We start from the raw sequence: 18288 nt of genomic DNA on the forward strand, positions 1-18288 counted from the left end.
TAATTTTTCGATATCACACCACAAATACGAATGCTATAAAATGCCGATTCATCATCCGCCAGCCGGGTGGCGTTTGATTAGCAGCGAACGGAACAGATTCCAAACGCGCCCCGAAGCCCACCGGAAACCGAACGAATTTCCCTTTTCGATGTTTTTGTCCTCTCGCGGCGAGAAGGGAAAAGGAATCGCGGGCGTAAAATTTTCCGCTAGAGGGTTGTCGGAAAACAAGTTTCAATCGTTCCCAGGACACTCGCAATCATAGAGGAACTTAACTTCAAGCTTCGATTTCGAGCGAATCGTTCCAAAACACGTTCTACGTGAAATAACCATCGAGCAGTTTTGTATGGGAGGTGGGACGAAGCAGGGAGGACTGCTCGAAAACGTCCTAGAATTGGTGTCACCCCTAGACAAAAAAGTAGAATATAACGGGACGATATCACGAGCTGCCTAGTTGGTAAGTGCGTGATGTTGACATGTTGTAAGATTAGTTGAATTGTTAGAGAAATGTACGGTGACAGTTTGTACGAAACTACTGTTGTTTAAAACCTTTGTGAAAATGATCTTCACCAACTCAGCTCAGTTCAGGCTGCATCGCAAAAACATCTGCAGCTTAAAATTCACGCGTCCCGATCCAACGTACGTTGATAGCACGAACCGAACATCTGGAGATCGGATCAAGAGATGGGAGAAAGATCTTCCATCGGGAAGAACACTTATTTCTGTAAAATCTATGTTATCTGCCATTGAACTAGCGTTGATTTTAGGCTATTTTTAGCTTGGTATCGCTCTTTGGACACCGTTGGTTCGACACCCGATGTAGTTCGCTTATTGTATATTTGAATTGTTTAACAAACAAAGAATCGATTAATAATCGTGGCAGTTGTTGTTAGTAATGTTTTATTGTCTCATGTTAACACACGGTTAGTTGTTACTTTATAGCTTATAGTTGCTTAAATTTATCGTTTTATAAATATTGACAAATATTCTGCTGATGTTTTACTTTGCGTACATGCTCACATTTTTCCACTTTTTCGCCACTTGCATGCGCAACATCTGCAGCTATAGTTGCTTTGTACGAAAATGGCACGTGAAGAAACTATCGTTTGATAAATATTCTGCTGGTGTTTTACTTTGCGTGCATGCTATCATCTTTCCACTTGCATGCGCAACATCTGCAGCTCTAGTTGCTTTGTACGAAAATGGCACGTGAAGAAACTATCGTTTGATAAATATTCTGCTGATATGTTACTTTGCCTGCGTGCTATCATTTTTCCACTTCACTTGCATGCGCAACATCTGCAGCTCCTCATTTGCCATAGCTAGATTTTCTCGTAATTCTTGATTCTCTGAGTAGGCTTTTCGACAGTCTTCTTGCACCCGTTGGATAGTGCTTTCGGCGTTGGCTTGTAACATCGCCCGTGCCTGTGCCATCGCCTGCAACTCCCCAGTTTTTGCCTCAAGGTCTCGTTTGACCTGTCGGACAATCCTCGCGGCACGTAACATCGCCCGTGCCATCACATGCAACTCTTCATTTTTTTCCTCAAGGTCTCGTTTGACCCGCAGCATAGTGAACTCTGCGTCGGCTTGTAGCCGTCTTATAGTGGTCATGGCGTTGAATTTGACCATCGCTCGCGCCTCTGCCATCTCCCGCAAATGCCTAGTTTTTGCCTCAAGGTCTCGTTTGAGCTTCCAATTGTTGTAATCTGCCTCCCACAGGAGTGTCATTTCAGTGCGGATCAACCGGAGGTACATCTGCTCCTTCCGCGTGTGGATGTTAGCTGCACGACTCTGTCCCTGGGTCGAGGTATCGGCAGCATTATTAGTTTCTTTCGCTTCAGCCAGCGCTTTCTTCACCTGCTGGCGGATTTGTATGACGTTCAGCTTATTCCATTTGGTCCGGTTCGCTATGTACTTTAACATCACTTCCGGATGCTTTACTACGTAATTATTGAAATATTTATATACTGCCCGGCGGCGGTCCGAGCGTGGGTCTTCATTTGCGTATTGCATGATGTCGGTCGTCTGCAGGTAAAAACAGAGCCATTAAACATAATATAATAAACATTGGTAACACTATAGCTACATTGATTGAATCCCGTACCTGGTAAGAAAATACTGCGCGGTGACTGCTTTACTCGGGGAGATACGGGGACTCTGGCGGATCACGATTGTTTTTGCGAAGTGGCCTTCGAAACTATTCACTGTCCACCCTCATATTAAATTCTAAAAAATAGTATGACTTATTAATAACACTGTACAACCAACAAACAGAGCCAAATAATTCAGCTCCTACCAATTGTCGCTTGTCGTAACACGAGGATGACGCATACTGATATTTGTTGCGTTAACCGCTTAGCGCAGACAATTGTGCAAATTATGAAACCACCATTGGTGTTCCATACCTCTCAAACACAGTAGCCTAATAAATACTATTTATTGTAGCATACACACTGAATTTCGTCGTATTTTCAACTCAATTGCACGAGGAATAAATGTATTTTGCCGATGTGCTGTGCTGCTTTCTTTGTTTACCGCAAGCTAACCGGCCGTCAATGACAACCGGTTTGAAATGATGTCGAAAATTGATGTTTACGGCTTATACTAGTGTTGTGCCTTATGAATCTTTAGGCGAGATTCATTCATATGAATCTTTCACCTAAGATTCATGAATCTTTTGGGATTCATGAATCTTCACATGTTGCTGATTCTTACGAAACCTTACAAAATCTTCATGAATCTTTCACGAATCTTGATGATTCTTTCGCGTAGCGTAGATTCAAAATCGACTAAAAAAAGCAGGGGAGCGGGGTCTCTCTACCCATTTTTGGTCTTTACTTTTCGTGTTCTTTTAACATTAATGAATCATTGATGGGATTCACAATTTTTTTTTTTAAGTTTCGTAAATCTATAAAACGATGCAAAGAATCATTCAGATTCATGAATCGGAATCGGAATTACACAACTCTAGTTTATATGCGGTTTCGAACAGCTATTTAAATAATTTTCTGTTTCGTAGAATAGTGATATCAGAAAAAATATTTTCTCTACTAACTATTTGCATTGTAAAATTGCTAATAACATACCATATGAACAGATTAAAAAAAGAAGGTTATTTTACGGGGAGAACCTGTTATTTTAAAATAAACACTTTCGAACAACGAAAGCTTGGCTAAGCGAGCATATTTGAATTGACCGTTGGCGAAAATCATGCGTGTTGTTTGGAAATTGTTCTTTTACATGAATTATACATATCAAACGCAACACGAAGCGTATTGTTATCAAATTTAAAGCTTGATGGAACATAAATAAAATTAATTATTTTAATGCAACATGTTTTATTTGAACAAAACAATTAGAAATCAATTAAACACAGCAATTCAGCACCAAGTGTAGAGTTCATACAAGAATGTAGACACGGGGAATAAGTTAATTGCTTTCACACTGCTTATTTGTTTTTTTTGTTTTGCATTGCCTTAACTTATATGCTAATTTCACTTATCATTTTTTTTTTGTGTTGCTAACAAAATGTGATATACAGTAAGCTTTTCGTACAAGGACTTCACAGTATAACCAACCGCACGCATCGTTAATATCATGGACCAGCGAAAAAAACATTCTGTTTATTCGGAAACAAAAGGCATCGAACTGCGATTGCACACCGGGAGTTGGGAAAAAACTGACTAACTAACACTGGATCCATCGTAGAATACGGCAGCACCGTAAAAATAGAAATGAAAAAATAACACTGATCCATATCAAACGCAGCCTTTTCAAGTCATTACCAAATACCAAATCATTCTGTACCTTTTTTTGCCGATCGCGGTAGAGGGATAAAGGAATGTGCGGACGCCGTCCAAGTACTTTTCGTGGATTCCAGACGCAAAGGCAGCGTGGGAAGGAAATAATAATAATAATAAAAAATAGATAATGTTGTTTGTTTCGCGCGTCTGGTGGACAATTCAATTTCGGGAGCTTCATCTCGCACTCTGAAAGCTCCATTGATTTGCTATATGTACGACCTGTATTGTATAGATATTATTCTATATTTCGTGAGCTTCATAATCGAACGCAGCTCATCACTTTGCATGAGTCTCGATTTCGAACACTGCCAACGTCAGATATTCCCCGAGGAGGGTAACAACCGTGGAGTTGTATCCCATGGTCGCTCGAAAGAATGTTTTTCGAGAGCGAGCAGCCAGGAGGTTCCTAAATACGTACGTTGTCCGTCCCATCACTTTGGCATCAGTTCATCGGTTCCAGTGTCTAAATAATGCGCTCGCTTCGGTCGGTCTCGATTGGCCATTGAGTAATGCCTGATCGACTCTTTCTCGATCCGACGAGATCCATAACATTGCCGATTGTAACGCACTGACAACAGCTGGTTAATATTTAAGTTCAGTATCATGCCTGTCTGAAAGGCTCACTAGGTTTTAGTTTTCCCTCTGCCTTCTCTTGCACAACGAATCGGGAATCTCGCCTACACCACCGGCCAAGTGGGGGACAATAGTATTTACAGTTACACTAAAGCTACAGCCTACTCCGCGGACAGAGAACCACTCACTAAACGAGGCCGACGACCTACCCACGCATTACGGCCCGTCTATTAACACGTTAAGCGCTACGTCGGCCCCATGGGGCCGACAGTGTTCTTCCCCGTAAGCCGGCGTCGGTCTGCTCGGACCGACAGAGCCCGTTAGGTAGGCTTAGCAGTGCAATTGGGCATAGCGCTTAACGTGTTAACGGCAATGTTTGGGAAGTAAAACAAAGTCCCACCCTGGCGTTGGGTAAATACATTGCCGTCGGTCGCCTATGGCCATTAGAGAAAGCCCCGTCCGGTTCGAATTCTTAGACTACTCCAGCTGTGGAGTGAACAGGTTTGAGAACGGATTTAACGGCACGATGACGACCTGGATTTTGATCGTGTCCTGCCGCTCGCCGACCAGGTACCGGGACGGGCTGTGCATCACCTGCTGCAACTCCTCGAACGGGATCAGGTTGTCGATGTTGACTACACGTTGATCGTTGGAGAAGTACGCCATACGGACGTGGCACGTGTGCACGTACTCCTGGTCGTTCATCATGCCGGCAATCAGAACGCCAATCTACAAGACGAGAGGAACACATTAGCATCATGTTGTTGGAGAAATGCTTACCGCCCAGTTTTACCATGTATCGACGCTCGCATATCAACGATGCCTGGCACGTCACTCGCAATCGGACCGTACGGATAATACTCTCCGGGATATCGCGGCTCGATGAGGCACTATAGACGCCAATCAGCTGCGCAGGTTTGTAGCGTACACCGAGCGGGAAAAACTCTACATCCCATCCATCACATTCCTCTGCAAGAAGAAAAGGAACCCAAAACGATTGACATAAACCATAAATCGTTTTCGTTCTCGTTTTGAAAAGAATTACCATCCTTCGAATCGCTGTCGATGAAGTTTCTTGGAGAGAAAAACATCGATGGAAAGCTAGAGTACTTTTCCATGTTGTCGAAAAAGTTGACTGCAATGCCGAGGCTCCACAGGTCGCACGTGTACAGCCGTGGCGTGAACTGCTGCTCGCCGTACTCGGTTTGCCGGGCCGCCGCAATCACCTCGGTGCGCTCCGAGTGGAAGTTCATGCCGTCGGCGACGCGCGCCACGACGAACTCCTTCAGTTCGCGCAGTGACGGGCTGACCAGCACATTCGCCATCTCGATCAGCCGCATCATCGGAAAGCGGATGTACACCAGCACGTTGCTGGTGATGCTGTTCAGTGCGTTCTCGCGCTCCCTCTCGCGCATTTCGGTGCGGCTCTCGATCTTGCGCTTCTGGTACCAGAACCAGCGTTCGACCAGCTCGTACAGCCGGTACTCGCTGCGGATTGCCAGATCGTTCTGCTGCAACAGCCAGTGCATGATACCCGGGCTCAGATCGAGCCAGCCGTTATGCGCCACGACAAGCTCCAGGTTCCACTTGAGATAGTTTTCCAGGAGCGTAATCAGATCCCTTCGCTCCGGGCAGATCAGCAGCGAGTGGTCAAGCCACTCGACGAAGCACCCGTTGGCTGCCGCTTTGTTCAGGTGCTCCTTCATGTAGTCGACGCACAGCTGTACGAGGTCGCGGATGTTATACTTGTCCGCTAACTTCAGGATGTACACGACTGTGTCGACCGAGATCGTCATCTGGCCAACGTACATGTAGCGAAGGAACTGCGGGAACACACCATGGCACTTTTCCTCCTCCTGCAGCGTCACGACCGCGTCGCCAAACTCGCGCCACGTAGCGTTCATCAGCATCACATGGAAGACGTCGCTGCTCGCGCACAGGATGATCCTGTGCGCCGGATAACGATTTTTTCCGACCACCAGTGTCACGTCCGACATCAACCGTTCCGCGTACAGGTTCGCTATCTTCTGCAGTACACTGTCCTTATTATAAACCTACAAATAAAACGGTGTTCAAGTCCACAATATTATGGTTGTTTGGTTGCTGCGTCCTGGGTAAGCCTCTCTATCAACTCCGAAGTACTTGAAAGTTCAGGCTTCACATGTTTCATTAGGGTATAATTAAAATCAATGGTGTTTGCTAACATGTTAGTAAGTAAAGCACAAATGACGCAGTTCTCAGTACAAACAAGTGTTCCATGATCCATTTGTTTTTGTTTTTGGCACCGTGTCGTAACAGAAGTTTACGCCCTAATTTCTCCATGGATATTACTCTCCTCTTTTAAGCGACTGGTTAGACCGCATTTCACACACAGTACAACAGTAGTACATACCATTTTTCTGCCCACATCTTTGCTTTCCTCAACGTCAACCATTTCACAGTCCTGCTGTTGCTTATCCTCCGTCGCAGCGTCCATGGTGTTGTGATCCGGATTGGACTACGAATTGATCGGATACTTAGATGGATTTCACCAGGTAAACCATGGCTGTGATCGTACACGACGTCGCAAAAGTTACACCGGATCCGTGCTCCAGAATCGGGTCCAGTTGACAAAGTACTGCAAACACAGGTCGAGATTGCGTCGTTGTGGGTGTTATTAGAAGACTGAGCAGTACTATCGCAACAACCACCCCAGGAAACCTACAATCGCTTACGATTTGTTGTTTTGCTCCTTAGATCCTTTCAATGTCGATGCAATGTATTGCGAAACGCAGGCTGCGTCGTGCAATTTGCGAAACTATTTATCACTCGCGGTCTATTGCTTATGATTACTTTACGGATGTTTAGAAACCACTGCGATTTACCTCAAGGAGTAAGCGGAAGGTATGGCTGACATGTTGCACATTCTTTTTGACAATCATGGGTTTTGAGCTTTGTTTACTATCCCGAACTCGCACAAACGCAGTTATTTAGAAAAGAGCTATCTTAAAATAGCGAAAATGATAGCCAGTCGACCATTAAAGATGTTACTTTCACGTAAAAACAACGAAAACCCGTCACAGAAAAATTACAACACTGCTTATCATTGACAAGCACTTTGACAACTAACCAAGGTGAGTAAGTTCCTCAGTGTGAACAGCATTATACCAGTGTGAGGTACAGCACAAACCTTTACTTTAACTTTTCTACTTTCAATATTTGAAATAGAAATAAATTGAAATAAAATTTACTTAGATTTAGTGTTAGAATCTCTGCATGCATTGCTGTGTAGCTAGATAAACACCTGCAACGACAAGGTTATCATATACTGTAATAGCTACCTTGCTACGGAACGTTCATCTCGACGTGAAGCTGTCAAACCGCAAGCAAAACAAAATGAAGGCAGTACTTGTAAATTTATCATCTTTTTCGCTAAACAAACGGGCAGTGCATTGTTATATATGGATTTTCAGCCCTTTAGCCTGTACTTAGCGAACCAGTGGCGAAAATGGCCGATTACGTGCAACTGGATGACGGCCACTATTTTGTAGATATTGTGCGTGTTCCCGGTGAACAGGTTCATTTGAAGTGCATCATGTTCGACATGAAATCCTTATGGATTGAACAACTGTCCATCGAAGCGGTGGTAGCGCGTGAAAATGTAATATGCCTGCGATCGAAGTGTTGTACCGTCGCTTGCAAGTCACCGCTTGTAATACCTCCTTTCCCCATTGTTGTATTCCACAGAAGCGAGACCCTGTTTGTTGCTACACCGAAGCCCTGATTGATACCCTTCTGGCGAAAAAACCAGCTAGCTACACGTTGCATTCAAGCGCTACTGGGGATGAAGATGCATGCGAAGATCATCGGACTCTCGCCGTCAAGTACTATGTTTACGAAACGCCGGTCACATTGGAGTTCAGGCTAAAACCGGGATCCGTCGATGAGATGTCGGAGTGCGTTATTCTACCCCTGTGGCGTGCGGTCCTGCTGCTGGATGCGAAAAATCGATCCTTAACCGAGCAGTTGGTTCAAAAAGATGTTGAAATCGCGCAGTACCGTGCCGAGGGAGCAGAATTGAAACGGAGTAAGTGTTATTATCCGATCTTTGCTGTATCGTCTCAAAGTTGGATTGATTCTAACTTGCACTCTTGCAGCCACCGTTCAGACAACAAAGTTCGAAGCGCAGCAATTTAATGAAAAGTTTCCACTCAGTGCGCCTACTGGAAAAGGGCTCAATATATCTCGCATTCTGGATGGACGGGAGCAGCGACAAAAACTCATTAACGCGGTGCAACTGGTTGTCGAGTCAACCGGGCAGCTGGAAAGCCCTTCCACAAGTGGTAGAGGGATCAAACGATCTCCATCCACTAGGTGGGCCACCTCCAAACGGCCGGTCAAAAAATGGAAACATCAACGAGTGGATATCCTTTGCACCAAGATCAAGTATATGCAATGTCTTCTTCTAGTTTCATCGACATATTCACTGATTTGATATATATTATTAGATTCCCCAATCTGCCGGACAATCCGCTGAACAAATCGATGGCGATGGCTAAACGATTTAAAATGCAGGAAAGTGACGATGAAGCTAAGAACATTCGAACTATGTCAAGCGATGATGAAGTGACTACAAAAGAAACTCATGAATAGGTTCTGGTTTGGTCTATACCATTGTTGACACTACGTATCGAAGTATAGCATAATATTTTACTCTACAACCATTTCCAGTCCTTTTGCGGTAACTAAAGCGGTAGGTCAAAGTCTATAAAACGATAGTCAGTGTTAAATTGTTTAATCATGCGTAAAATTTGGCTACTATTGGCATACACAGAGTTTCTATTTTCAATCAACGGGATATGGTGACCACACAACATCGTTATATTCTTCAGTATAATAGTTATATTATTTCAAGCACATGTCCCATCTATAGTGTAGTCAGTTACGATCGGGTTTTGAGATTTATTAAATTTGCGTTTAATGTACGCATCTTGTGTTTGTATATATTTGAACAACCTGTATTTATGTATAATAAATTTAGTATAAACCTAATATTACATCAACCCGAAGTTTAATGTCTTTTATTTCCAATGAGGTATCACATTTAGCATAACGTTTTGTCCTATAAGCGGTAAGTACAAGCAGGCAAACTCGAATGTCTGTTCGAAACCCCATAATAACATTTGAAATTTGTTAAAACGTTTATAATAAACCCCATAATAACTGAAATTTATTTTAGCACTATTAAAAGCTATAAAACTCTTGTGATAGCCCAAAGACAGTGCCGCAACGGTTTTTGGAGCTTTTAGAAAGTAAATATAGCTTTATAAAAATTGCTTCTATAAAGGATTGAGACCAGCTAAATCAAGTATTTTGCAGTGTGCAATGCATTTCTTAGTAGGTATGAAATTCAAAGAGTTTCTATTAATATTTAACTTTACGAAGCTAGTTGAAACTTGAGCTAGTTAATAAAAACGAGTCATTTGCTCTGAATATCAATATGAAGTCAAACTTAGTTACACACTAAGTTAAAACATACACATCATATTACATGATTTCATCCCCCATACATTAGGTTGAGAGGTCCCTACCATACATTTCATTTGTTCATATTGTGGGAAAAGTCTACCGAGCCCTCGGGTAAATCGGGTAAAAATCAGATGCCGCAATATCTTCCCATATTCCAATCTGTTATCTCGAGCAATTACGGCGCGATATCTCACCTGAACACTGATTACACAGGGATGTTTCAGCATTAGGAAACAAACATTAAACACCATCTTTTGTTATTTTTGTCTGAGAATGCACCACCGCCACGTAGCGCGTAGTAGAATAGAAGGTCTTTTGTTCATTTTATTCATCCTGTACAACAAATATAGAAAACGAAAAGTACAAAACCCGCGGCACGTATGCAGCGGTGTGCGCCCGCTGCAGCTATTTCTGCTGCTGCTACGCTACGCTGCCCGTCCGGTTATGACGTTGGTATCGGACACTCGGAGGAGTAATAACAGGACGAGGGGAAAGGATTAAATGCAATCGAGTCGCATGATGGCCATTCTTTTACAGCTCGTCGTGCGGTCCGTCGTCCTGTGCCGCGAGATGCTGGACAACGAACTCGTGCAGATCGTCGAGCGAGCGGGGCCCGTAGTACTCGGTCACTTTTTCACCGGCTCGGTAGAGGAAGACGGTGGGGTACCCGTTGACCTCCTGGTCGCCACACAACTCCTTGTTGCCGTCGACCGTGCAGTCCACCTTGGCGATGGTGACGTCGGTGCGGGCCGCCATCTTCTCCGCAAGCTGCTCCCAGGTAGGCGCGAGGCGCATGCAGTGGCCACACCAGGGCGCGTAGAACTTCACCACTGTCACGCCCTTAGCGATCGCGTGCGCGAAGTCGCCCTCACTCAGCTGCACCACTACCGACTTGTTGTCCTCCTTGTCGGCGCCCTCGAGCTTCGCACCTTCCTCGCCGCCCTCGGCCATACTGGCCAGCCCACCCGCCATCTTCGCGACGTACGCCTTCAGGTCGTCGTGCGAGCGCGGCCCGGTGTACTTTTCGATCTTCTTGCCGTCCTCGATCCAAAGCAGAGTCGGGTAGCCCTTCACCTCGAAGTCGGTGCAGATTGGCCGGTACTGCGTGCAGTCGATCTTCGACACCTGGATGTCGCGCTCGTGCTCGAGGCTGCGTGCCAGCTCCTCCCACGTCGGTGCCAGCTTGGTACAGTGGCCACACCAGGGTGCGTAGAACTTGACGAAGTGCTTACCACTCGAGATGTGCTTCGCGAACGTGTCCTCAGTCAGCTCGAGCAATGGGGAGGCGGGCGGCGTCGGTGGTGTCGGTACGTCATCGTCGCTACCTTCCTCCTTCTCACTGTCGCCGCCGGTAGAGCCGGACGCGGTTCCAAGCTGCTCGTTGAGGAACGCGTTGAACAGCTCCAGATTACGGCCCCCGCGATACTTCGTGCCCTGCCTCGTGTCGCTCTTGCGGAAGAGCATCAGCGTCGGATATCCGGTCACGTCATGCTGCGTGCATAGGTCGCCATCGGTGGTGCAGTCGACGCGACCAACCTTCACCAAGCCAGTCGCCTCGTTGTTGCGTCCCTCGGCCAGCTGAGCCCAGGTCGGGGCAAGCTTCTTGCAGTAATCACACCTGAAATGTGGCCGAAACAGAGGTCAATACGCGTCAGAATACAAATCTCGAAGCACCGCGTGACACACACGGATCTCAGATTGCCATTCGCAGGACAGAACAATCAAATCACGGCGAAGGTACATAATCCAGCCTCAACGAAAGAAGCACAAACGTTCGCTCAATTGTCGCGATAAGAAGCAAGTTGGGCTGCCCAATGGCAACAAAAAAGAAGGAACAGAAAACGATGAAGACAGGAGGGTTAAAAATAAAATCGAGCAATCGAGCCCCCACCAACAGGAAGTATTAACGCCGGGAAACTCGCCCTGCTTACCAGGGCGCGTAGAACATCACAAAGAAGTTGTCCGCCGCCAACGCCGACTCGAAGTTGTCCTCCCTCAAGAGCACGCTCGAAGTGTCGGAATGGCCGCTTGCTAGCGCGACCAGAAGCGCCAGCGACAGAGTCACCATCGTTGCTTTGCTAGGGGACATTTTGTCCGGTGCCTAGTTGTTCCGGTTTTGCACGTATAACAAATGGAAAGAATGAAACCCTTGCGACTACTATACGCCCTTTCGTGTGCTCTTCCGGTTATCGGTCAGCCAGATAAAAAGGCCACTTGAGGATGGCACTAGTCACGCACAAATCGACACACAAGAGCTCTAATGAATTTCTGTAGAGCCGGCAGTGGGATGAAAACGCCACCAGTGGTGTAGCATAGTGGAGGGTAACTGAGGGAATTGAAATGAAACAGCTCCGGAGGAGGAGCGGATAGCGATAGCGTTCCTGATGGTCCTGAGGACCACACGCGACATTGAAATCGCCTCTGAATCAATTCAACAATTGATTATCTAATTATTACTTTGACAAATGATATGAAAAATAGGCAAGCTAGATGAGAACGCATGATATGACGGATTGGGATTCGGATTCGAAGAACCGGTTCTCAGAATGGATCCTGTTTCCCCATCACTCGTCCTACGGACGCAAACCAAATCACAAAGTCAGTGTGCTACGTTGTTAACGTATAACGGTTCTCCCGATACCGGGTTGCCAGCCTCTACGATATACGGTCAAGATGTAGAAGCTACCGTACCGTCAGTAACGCTTACCCTGATTAGATGCATCTTGTTCCACGTTCTCTAGCGCGATCCTGTTACCTCCTGATCGGTTCTTCGCTCCTGGTAGATTAGCGAAACTTTCGATCGAGTTTCAAACGACGTTTGGAGCAGAAAATTTCAATTCTCATGACGGTCCCGAGATGCGTTCTTGTTACCTCCTGATCGGTCCTTCGCTCCTGGTAGATTAGCGATATTTTGGATCGAGTTTGGAGCAGACAATTTCAAATTCTTATGAATAGAAGGCGAAGGTCCCGAGATGCGATCTTGTTACCTCCTGATCGGTCCTTCGCTCCTGGCAGATTAGCGAAATTTTGGATCGATTTAGTCAAGGAGCAGGAAGGAGTTGCAATGTTTCTTTTGACCCATTTTTCCTTCTCTTCTTTGTACAGTTATCAGCGTCTTTTCTTTATAATCTGAGTTATCCCTTACTTACCGTTTTGTTAAATTGCTATTCCATAAACATTTATCAACTCGCACTGTGAGACACAGTTTGCAAGTTATTTTTGAAATATTTATTTTTTTACTTCAATTTTTTAGTAATTATTACATATAGAAGATTTTTCATATCTTAAATAATTTATTATAATTATTTATCTGTATTGGGCATTCCATTCTTTTTCCTTTTCATTATTGAATAATTCTTCTTTAATATTCATTACTTCAAATTTATTAAATGTATTTATTTTTATTTCCATGTTGTGTTTCCCTCCCCTTCTAATGCTTTCGTAATCATTCATACACGGGCCTTTGATGCAAGTTTTGCTCGCGCGTTTGACGTGGGTTTTTACTTGTTGTAATTACCTTTTTTTAACATTTACTTTCTAGTGCAAGGAGGGCCGCCATTTAGGGAAAGAGAGGGGATCACCGACCCCCGAGTGCCCATCCCATTTTTATAACCCCTTTCTATAGCGGCTGCGGGCATATAGTATAGAGCTACACTAATTTTGTTTTGTATTTATCGTAGTTATTCTTGTTATAATTATTATTATTATAGTTTAGCCTTTTTATTCGTTTTCTGAACAGTGTTAAATCGTCTACGTGTATGCCTTCGAAACATCTGGTAGTTATGCTCGCCAGAAAACAAACAAAAAAACACGCAGCTACAGACAGCTTAACACCAACCCCAGGTTCGACAGCATATGCTAGTGTCCATCTCCCAAAACACACTCAACAAAACTTACGCCCTTTTCGCTCCGTTCTAGTCACTTTTTGTCTTGGCAGGATTAGCCTGCCCAGCCCGGTATCCTTATCATATCATTTTTTCTTTTCACATATACTACTTCACCCACTCCAGCCTGCGGTTTTGATTTGCCGGGTTTTCTCCTCCGGATTTGCCCATGTCTGTTTGTCGTTCCGGTGCCTACGGTTTGCGATTTCGTCCCAACTCGTTTTAGATCCGGTTCTCCGTTTTCTCTCTCTCTCTCTTTCTTGACCTCTTTCTATATTTCCTTATTTCCATCGGATCGCTGTGCAGGGCTGTGGACTGTACAGTATTTCATTTTTCTTCTTCGCTATGCTTTGATTGGCGATCGACTTTCCACCGCCTCACGAGAAACTGTGGTGTTTTGTTTATTTAATTCTGTTTGTTTGTTTCGTCAACTTTCCACCAATTCGTCCGCGCCTGTCTCGGGGTCGCTATGTATTTTCCAACTATTTATAACCACTAGATTTTGATACTTTATTCACTAGATAAATGAGCGTGTTGGGCCTTTGGCGAGGAAAGCAGGGTGGGGTTGCGGGGGTGAGTGCGAGCTTTTTATGACATACTGTTTTAATAGAAGGAAAGGGGTTGATTTACGTTTCCTTACACCGTTTGTCATGTCGCATATGTCCGTCTTCATGTATACTTTTTTATGATACACTTTACCCTTCCTTACACTATTTCCGTCACTCCTCCTCCTCCTTCCCGGTAATCTTCTTACTCTTTTTACGCTGTGCCGTCTAAGGATGGTAGCTAACGGTAACAGATCGCACGGGCTTTTGGCTTATATAAGGCGAAAGACCCTAGAGTACATCCTACACACGCAAACCGCAAGGGATTTGGATAAATTTGGTATTTTCCCGCAATCTATCTCAAACTACCATACATAATGTCGTAGTACAAATATGTGTGTATGTGTATGTGTGAGTGTGTGGCAGTGTGTGTTTTTGAGTGAATTAGTCATTGCTAGAGCTCTGCCACGTTTAGATTTCCTAAGGTAATTTGTTTCGCAACACTCTTTTTCTCACACCCAAACACACACCGCATTGAGAGGCTTCAGCAGAAGGGGTAAGATCACTGTAGATCCTCTTTCCTGGCAATTTATCGAATAAACAAACAAACGGTTCTGTAAAGTAAGTTACTTTCTTATCTGATCAAACATGAGAAGAAACATAAACGTGTATGAAAATCATACTACGTTGCTCACGACGATGCCACGGCGTATCCAACACGCTCGTTCGATTGATAATAGATAATATCCTACTCCTGCGGGAATCGTCGTTCCGGCACCCGGTCCTCCTTTTGCTGACTGTGTAAGACTGTCGGTTATGCCTTAAAGCAGCTTCCTACGCGAAGTTTTATCTTCAACTTCTCTTTGACCCTAATATATATGTACGATAACAAGTTCCCATATGCTTCGGGAAAACAGGACACCGGGCTTCCCCCCGTCCCTGCCTTCTGTTTTCTATGATTTTTTGCTACACACATTTACACAAACACACACACACGCACACACACATACACACAGACGCAATTTATAATCGTGCAAATACTTTGCAGAAGTCTGTAGAGCTTATTTTACTGTGTGTCGAACATCTACCATTGCGACAGTCATCGCCGCGAAACGGAAATACAAAAAAGAAACCGTAAGTTAAGAAATGTGAAAGTAAACTCACGCGAAGGAATGGGATGTCACATAAAAATGTATGTAAAATGTAGAATGCGCCTCGTTCTAAACGCATCGCGACGATAACTGTCGGCGGTGTGTGTGTGTTTGTGTGTGGAAGTTAGATTGGACCAATCCTCGCCAGTCACACCAGTTATGAGCAAGAAAAGAGTCATTTTATGCATCATTGTGCTGCGAAAGGTGGATAGAGGAAAGCTAGCCTGTTTTGTCAGAATCGTTTTTGTTTTTCTGTAGATATTGGGAAATCAAAGTCTTATTCCTATCGATTGTGTGCCAGACGTACCGAACACTTACAAAACCCCTGTCTTCAGCCAAACCTGCTTCGCGAAATGAGTTCTGTTACGCACGCTTCCGCAAGCGTATGGCCCAAAACTACAGTGTGGGCTCCTCCTTTGGAACAAGCAAAACCCTCTCGTGAACTTACGAACTATTTTGCTTCGCGCGAGATTAAACGCTGCACGAAAATCTACCATCAACTGTGTGAGCGATCCCTTTTGCTTCGGGTTGGTGTAGGACGATTACGCGAAAAGGAGTAGTGGAGTGCCACCTAAAGCTGCGAAGGGGCCGGTGAACGTTCGCTTACTTCTTGTTAATTACTGAACGAAAAAAAGTGTTTAATTATATTTACAAATAATACACCTACCAAATACGAATTCCCGGCTCTCTCCGCTCAGCAGCCGCGGTCTGCCCAAGCGGTACTTATCCTAAACTTAAACCTTATGCGCTCTACCTCTATCTCCTTGCCGAAAGGGAAGGCGGTCAAACAATCTAGCGATCTCAAAACGATACGCGATCAATAATCAATCAACGAAACGGAAAGGATGCTAATTCGAACCGTTCCCGCTTGCTTGCTGTCACCCTTAGTCCGCCCACCCCCTCCCCTTCTGCTGGTGCGTTCTTAGTCTTTCACTACTCGGACGTTCGATCTGCCCTCGTCAAAGTGTGTTTAATTTCGTGTTTCAAACAATGCTTTCTCTACAACACCTCAAACAAAACGCGCTTGTAGGGGAGTATTTTTTCAACATCCTGTGCTAGTATAGTGTATGTGTGTATTTGTTGTGTCAGAAAAGGTACAAAAAGAAAAGTGGGAACATTTCTAAGAATGATGATAACATTTTCGATGATGATCGTTGGCTAAACATTTACAAATTCTTGCTTTCCTAGTCTGCTTTACAAAACTAGTCTTGGCCGCTTTTTTATTTTATAGCGAGACGAGGCGTTGCAACACACTTTTATCCTATTTTTTTTGTTTACAATCTGCGAAGGATCGTTGCTTACATATAGAAACGCACTTCCTTGCCAACCAGAACCAGAGTTCCAAATGTGCGATGTATTTATAAAATAAAAAAAGATGAAATACAAACTTGCGCACAACAAATGAAATGTGTCAATACGGATAAAACAATAAAAAATCGCCAACATAGAAAGAGAAAAAAAATATAGTAGTCCATGAAGATCCGCGCTTATAAAAAAGGGAATACAAATTACGTCGTGCAAGCCGCCGTCGTTAACACTGCTTTCGACCGAAAAGCCGAAACCTACTTTCTTTCTGTCGCTCGGAATGTGCCCTGATGGTCATGCTAGTGTACTATTGATTCAACTCTGCTATCGGTGCAGCCTTGCCTGATGCTTTTTCGTGGTTTTGGTTTACGTATATGGATCTCGTTTGTGGTAGTTAGCTGGGAATGTGTAAATGTTCAGCGCTTTTTTTTGGAAAATTTCAATGATAGTTTTTGATAACGAAAGCGAAAAAACAAATCGCGCGCGAGTAAATTGAAGAGTAAACGAAGTGTGTACAAAAAAAAAAATCGTAGATCTCGAGGGCCAAACATAAAAGGAACAGGTCCCGCACAGGAGTGTAACGCCATCCCTCACCATCGTTCCTCTTCCGTTCCCGCGAGCTTGACTAGTCGGCTGCGTTGCGCCAACCATTGCTGTGTCGCCCAGCTAGGAGAGCGTGTGCCGCCGCGTTCACCAACATCGACGAGGAGGTGGTGGAGGTTGGAATTGTTGATGGCGGCGGTGGCAGCGGATTGTGACCACCGGCTCCTCTATCGCTGCCCTTCATTAGCGTCAGTTGCTGTTTCGACGGATAATTTTTACGCGCCACCGGTTGCTGCTGCGGCTGTTGATTGAAGCTGGCACTGCACAGCGGTACGACGACGTTGGTGTTATTGGTGCTGGTGCTGCTGCCGCCGCTGCCGCTGCCACTGCTGCTGCCACTGCTGCTGTTCGCTGCTTTCTTACCGACGCTCTGTGGGTCGCCTAGCATCGCGAATGATGGCAACGGCAATTGTTGCTGCTGTTTGATCGCATTGTTCGTTTGATGACGCAGCAGGAGCGATTGATTGGAGACGATGCCGTTGAGCTGCTGCTGCTGCTGATGCGGCTTAAAGTTGAGACCTTTTCTGGTGCATTTGGCCGTAGTCGTCGTCGTCGTCGTCGTTTTATGGTTGAAAGATGATGTGAGCACTGAAGCAGCATTTAGCACGGACAGGGCGAGTGTACCAGCACCGGACGATGAGGAGGACGATGTGGGCGTCGGAGCGTTGTTCGTCGTCCGGCTAGTGACTGGTGGCGATGGCACGACCAACCCCCCCTTCCTGGTACCGAGTTCGCCCGTCGTTGGTGAATTCGGCGCACATAGCGTTCGTGTCAAGAGTAGCGAACGGCGACCCATTCCTACACCGCTGCGTAGTGAAAAGCTCGCATTAATGCTACTCTTCGCGTTAGATGATGAGGACGATGCCATCGCAGTGGTCGTCGCTCCTGCCGTGCTGACGGTCGCGTTCATTGTGGCCAA

At 45.1% G+C, this 18288-nt stretch overlaps 4 protein-coding genes across 4 annotated transcripts; 1 reads left to right on the forward strand and 3 right to left on the reverse strand.

The window, feature by feature from the left end:
- Window positions 1–4746: 4746 nt before the first annotated feature.
- LOC131290861 (BTB/POZ domain-containing protein 17) lies at window positions 4747–6960 on the reverse strand. The gene is made up of 4 exons (XM_058320045.1): window positions 6766–6960; window positions 5419–6427; window positions 5167–5342; window positions 4747–5102 (listed from the first exon to the last, which is right to left on the reverse strand). Exons 1-4 carry the CDS (start codon window positions 6847–6849, stop codon window positions 4851–4853), a joined length of 1521 nt encoding a protein of 506 aa, XP_058176028.1. The 5' UTR covers window positions 6850–6960; the 3' UTR covers window positions 4747–4850.
- Window positions 6961–7856: 896 nt separating this feature from the next.
- On the forward strand, window positions 7857–9076 carry LOC131290411 (uncharacterized). The gene is made up of 4 exons (XM_058319566.1): window positions 7857–8013; window positions 8100–8439; window positions 8510–8798; window positions 8861–9076. The coding sequence occupies exons 1-4, from the start codon at window positions 7861–7863 to the stop codon at window positions 9003–9005; spliced, it is 927 nt and encodes a 308-aa protein (XP_058175549.1). The 5' UTR covers window positions 7857–7860; the 3' UTR covers window positions 9006–9076.
- A 1063-nt stretch (window positions 9077–10139) lies between these two features.
- Window positions 10140–12180, reverse strand: LOC131291459 (thioredoxin domain-containing protein 5 homolog). The gene is made up of 2 exons (XM_058320675.1): window positions 11813–12180; window positions 10140–11499 (listed from the first exon to the last, which is right to left on the reverse strand). The coding sequence occupies exons 1-2, from the start codon at window positions 11968–11970 to the stop codon at window positions 10413–10415; spliced, it is 1245 nt and encodes a 414-aa protein (XP_058176658.1). The 5' UTR covers window positions 11971–12180; the 3' UTR covers window positions 10140–10412.
- Window positions 12181–17391: 5211 nt separating this feature from the next.
- On the reverse strand, window positions 17392–18279 carry LOC131290412 (uncharacterized protein DDB_G0271670-like). The gene has a single exon (XM_058319567.1). It carries the CDS (start codon window positions 18277–18279, stop codon window positions 17392–17394), a length of 888 nt encoding a protein of 295 aa, XP_058175550.1.
- Between the last annotated feature and the right edge of the window lie 9 nt (window positions 18280–18288).

Source organism: Anopheles ziemanni, chromosome X (assembly GCF_943734765.1).
Source record: "Anopheles ziemanni chromosome X, idAnoZiCoDA_A2_x.2, whole genome shotgun sequence".
NCBI lineage: Eukaryota > Metazoa > Arthropoda > Insecta > Diptera > Culicidae > Anopheles > Anopheles ziemanni.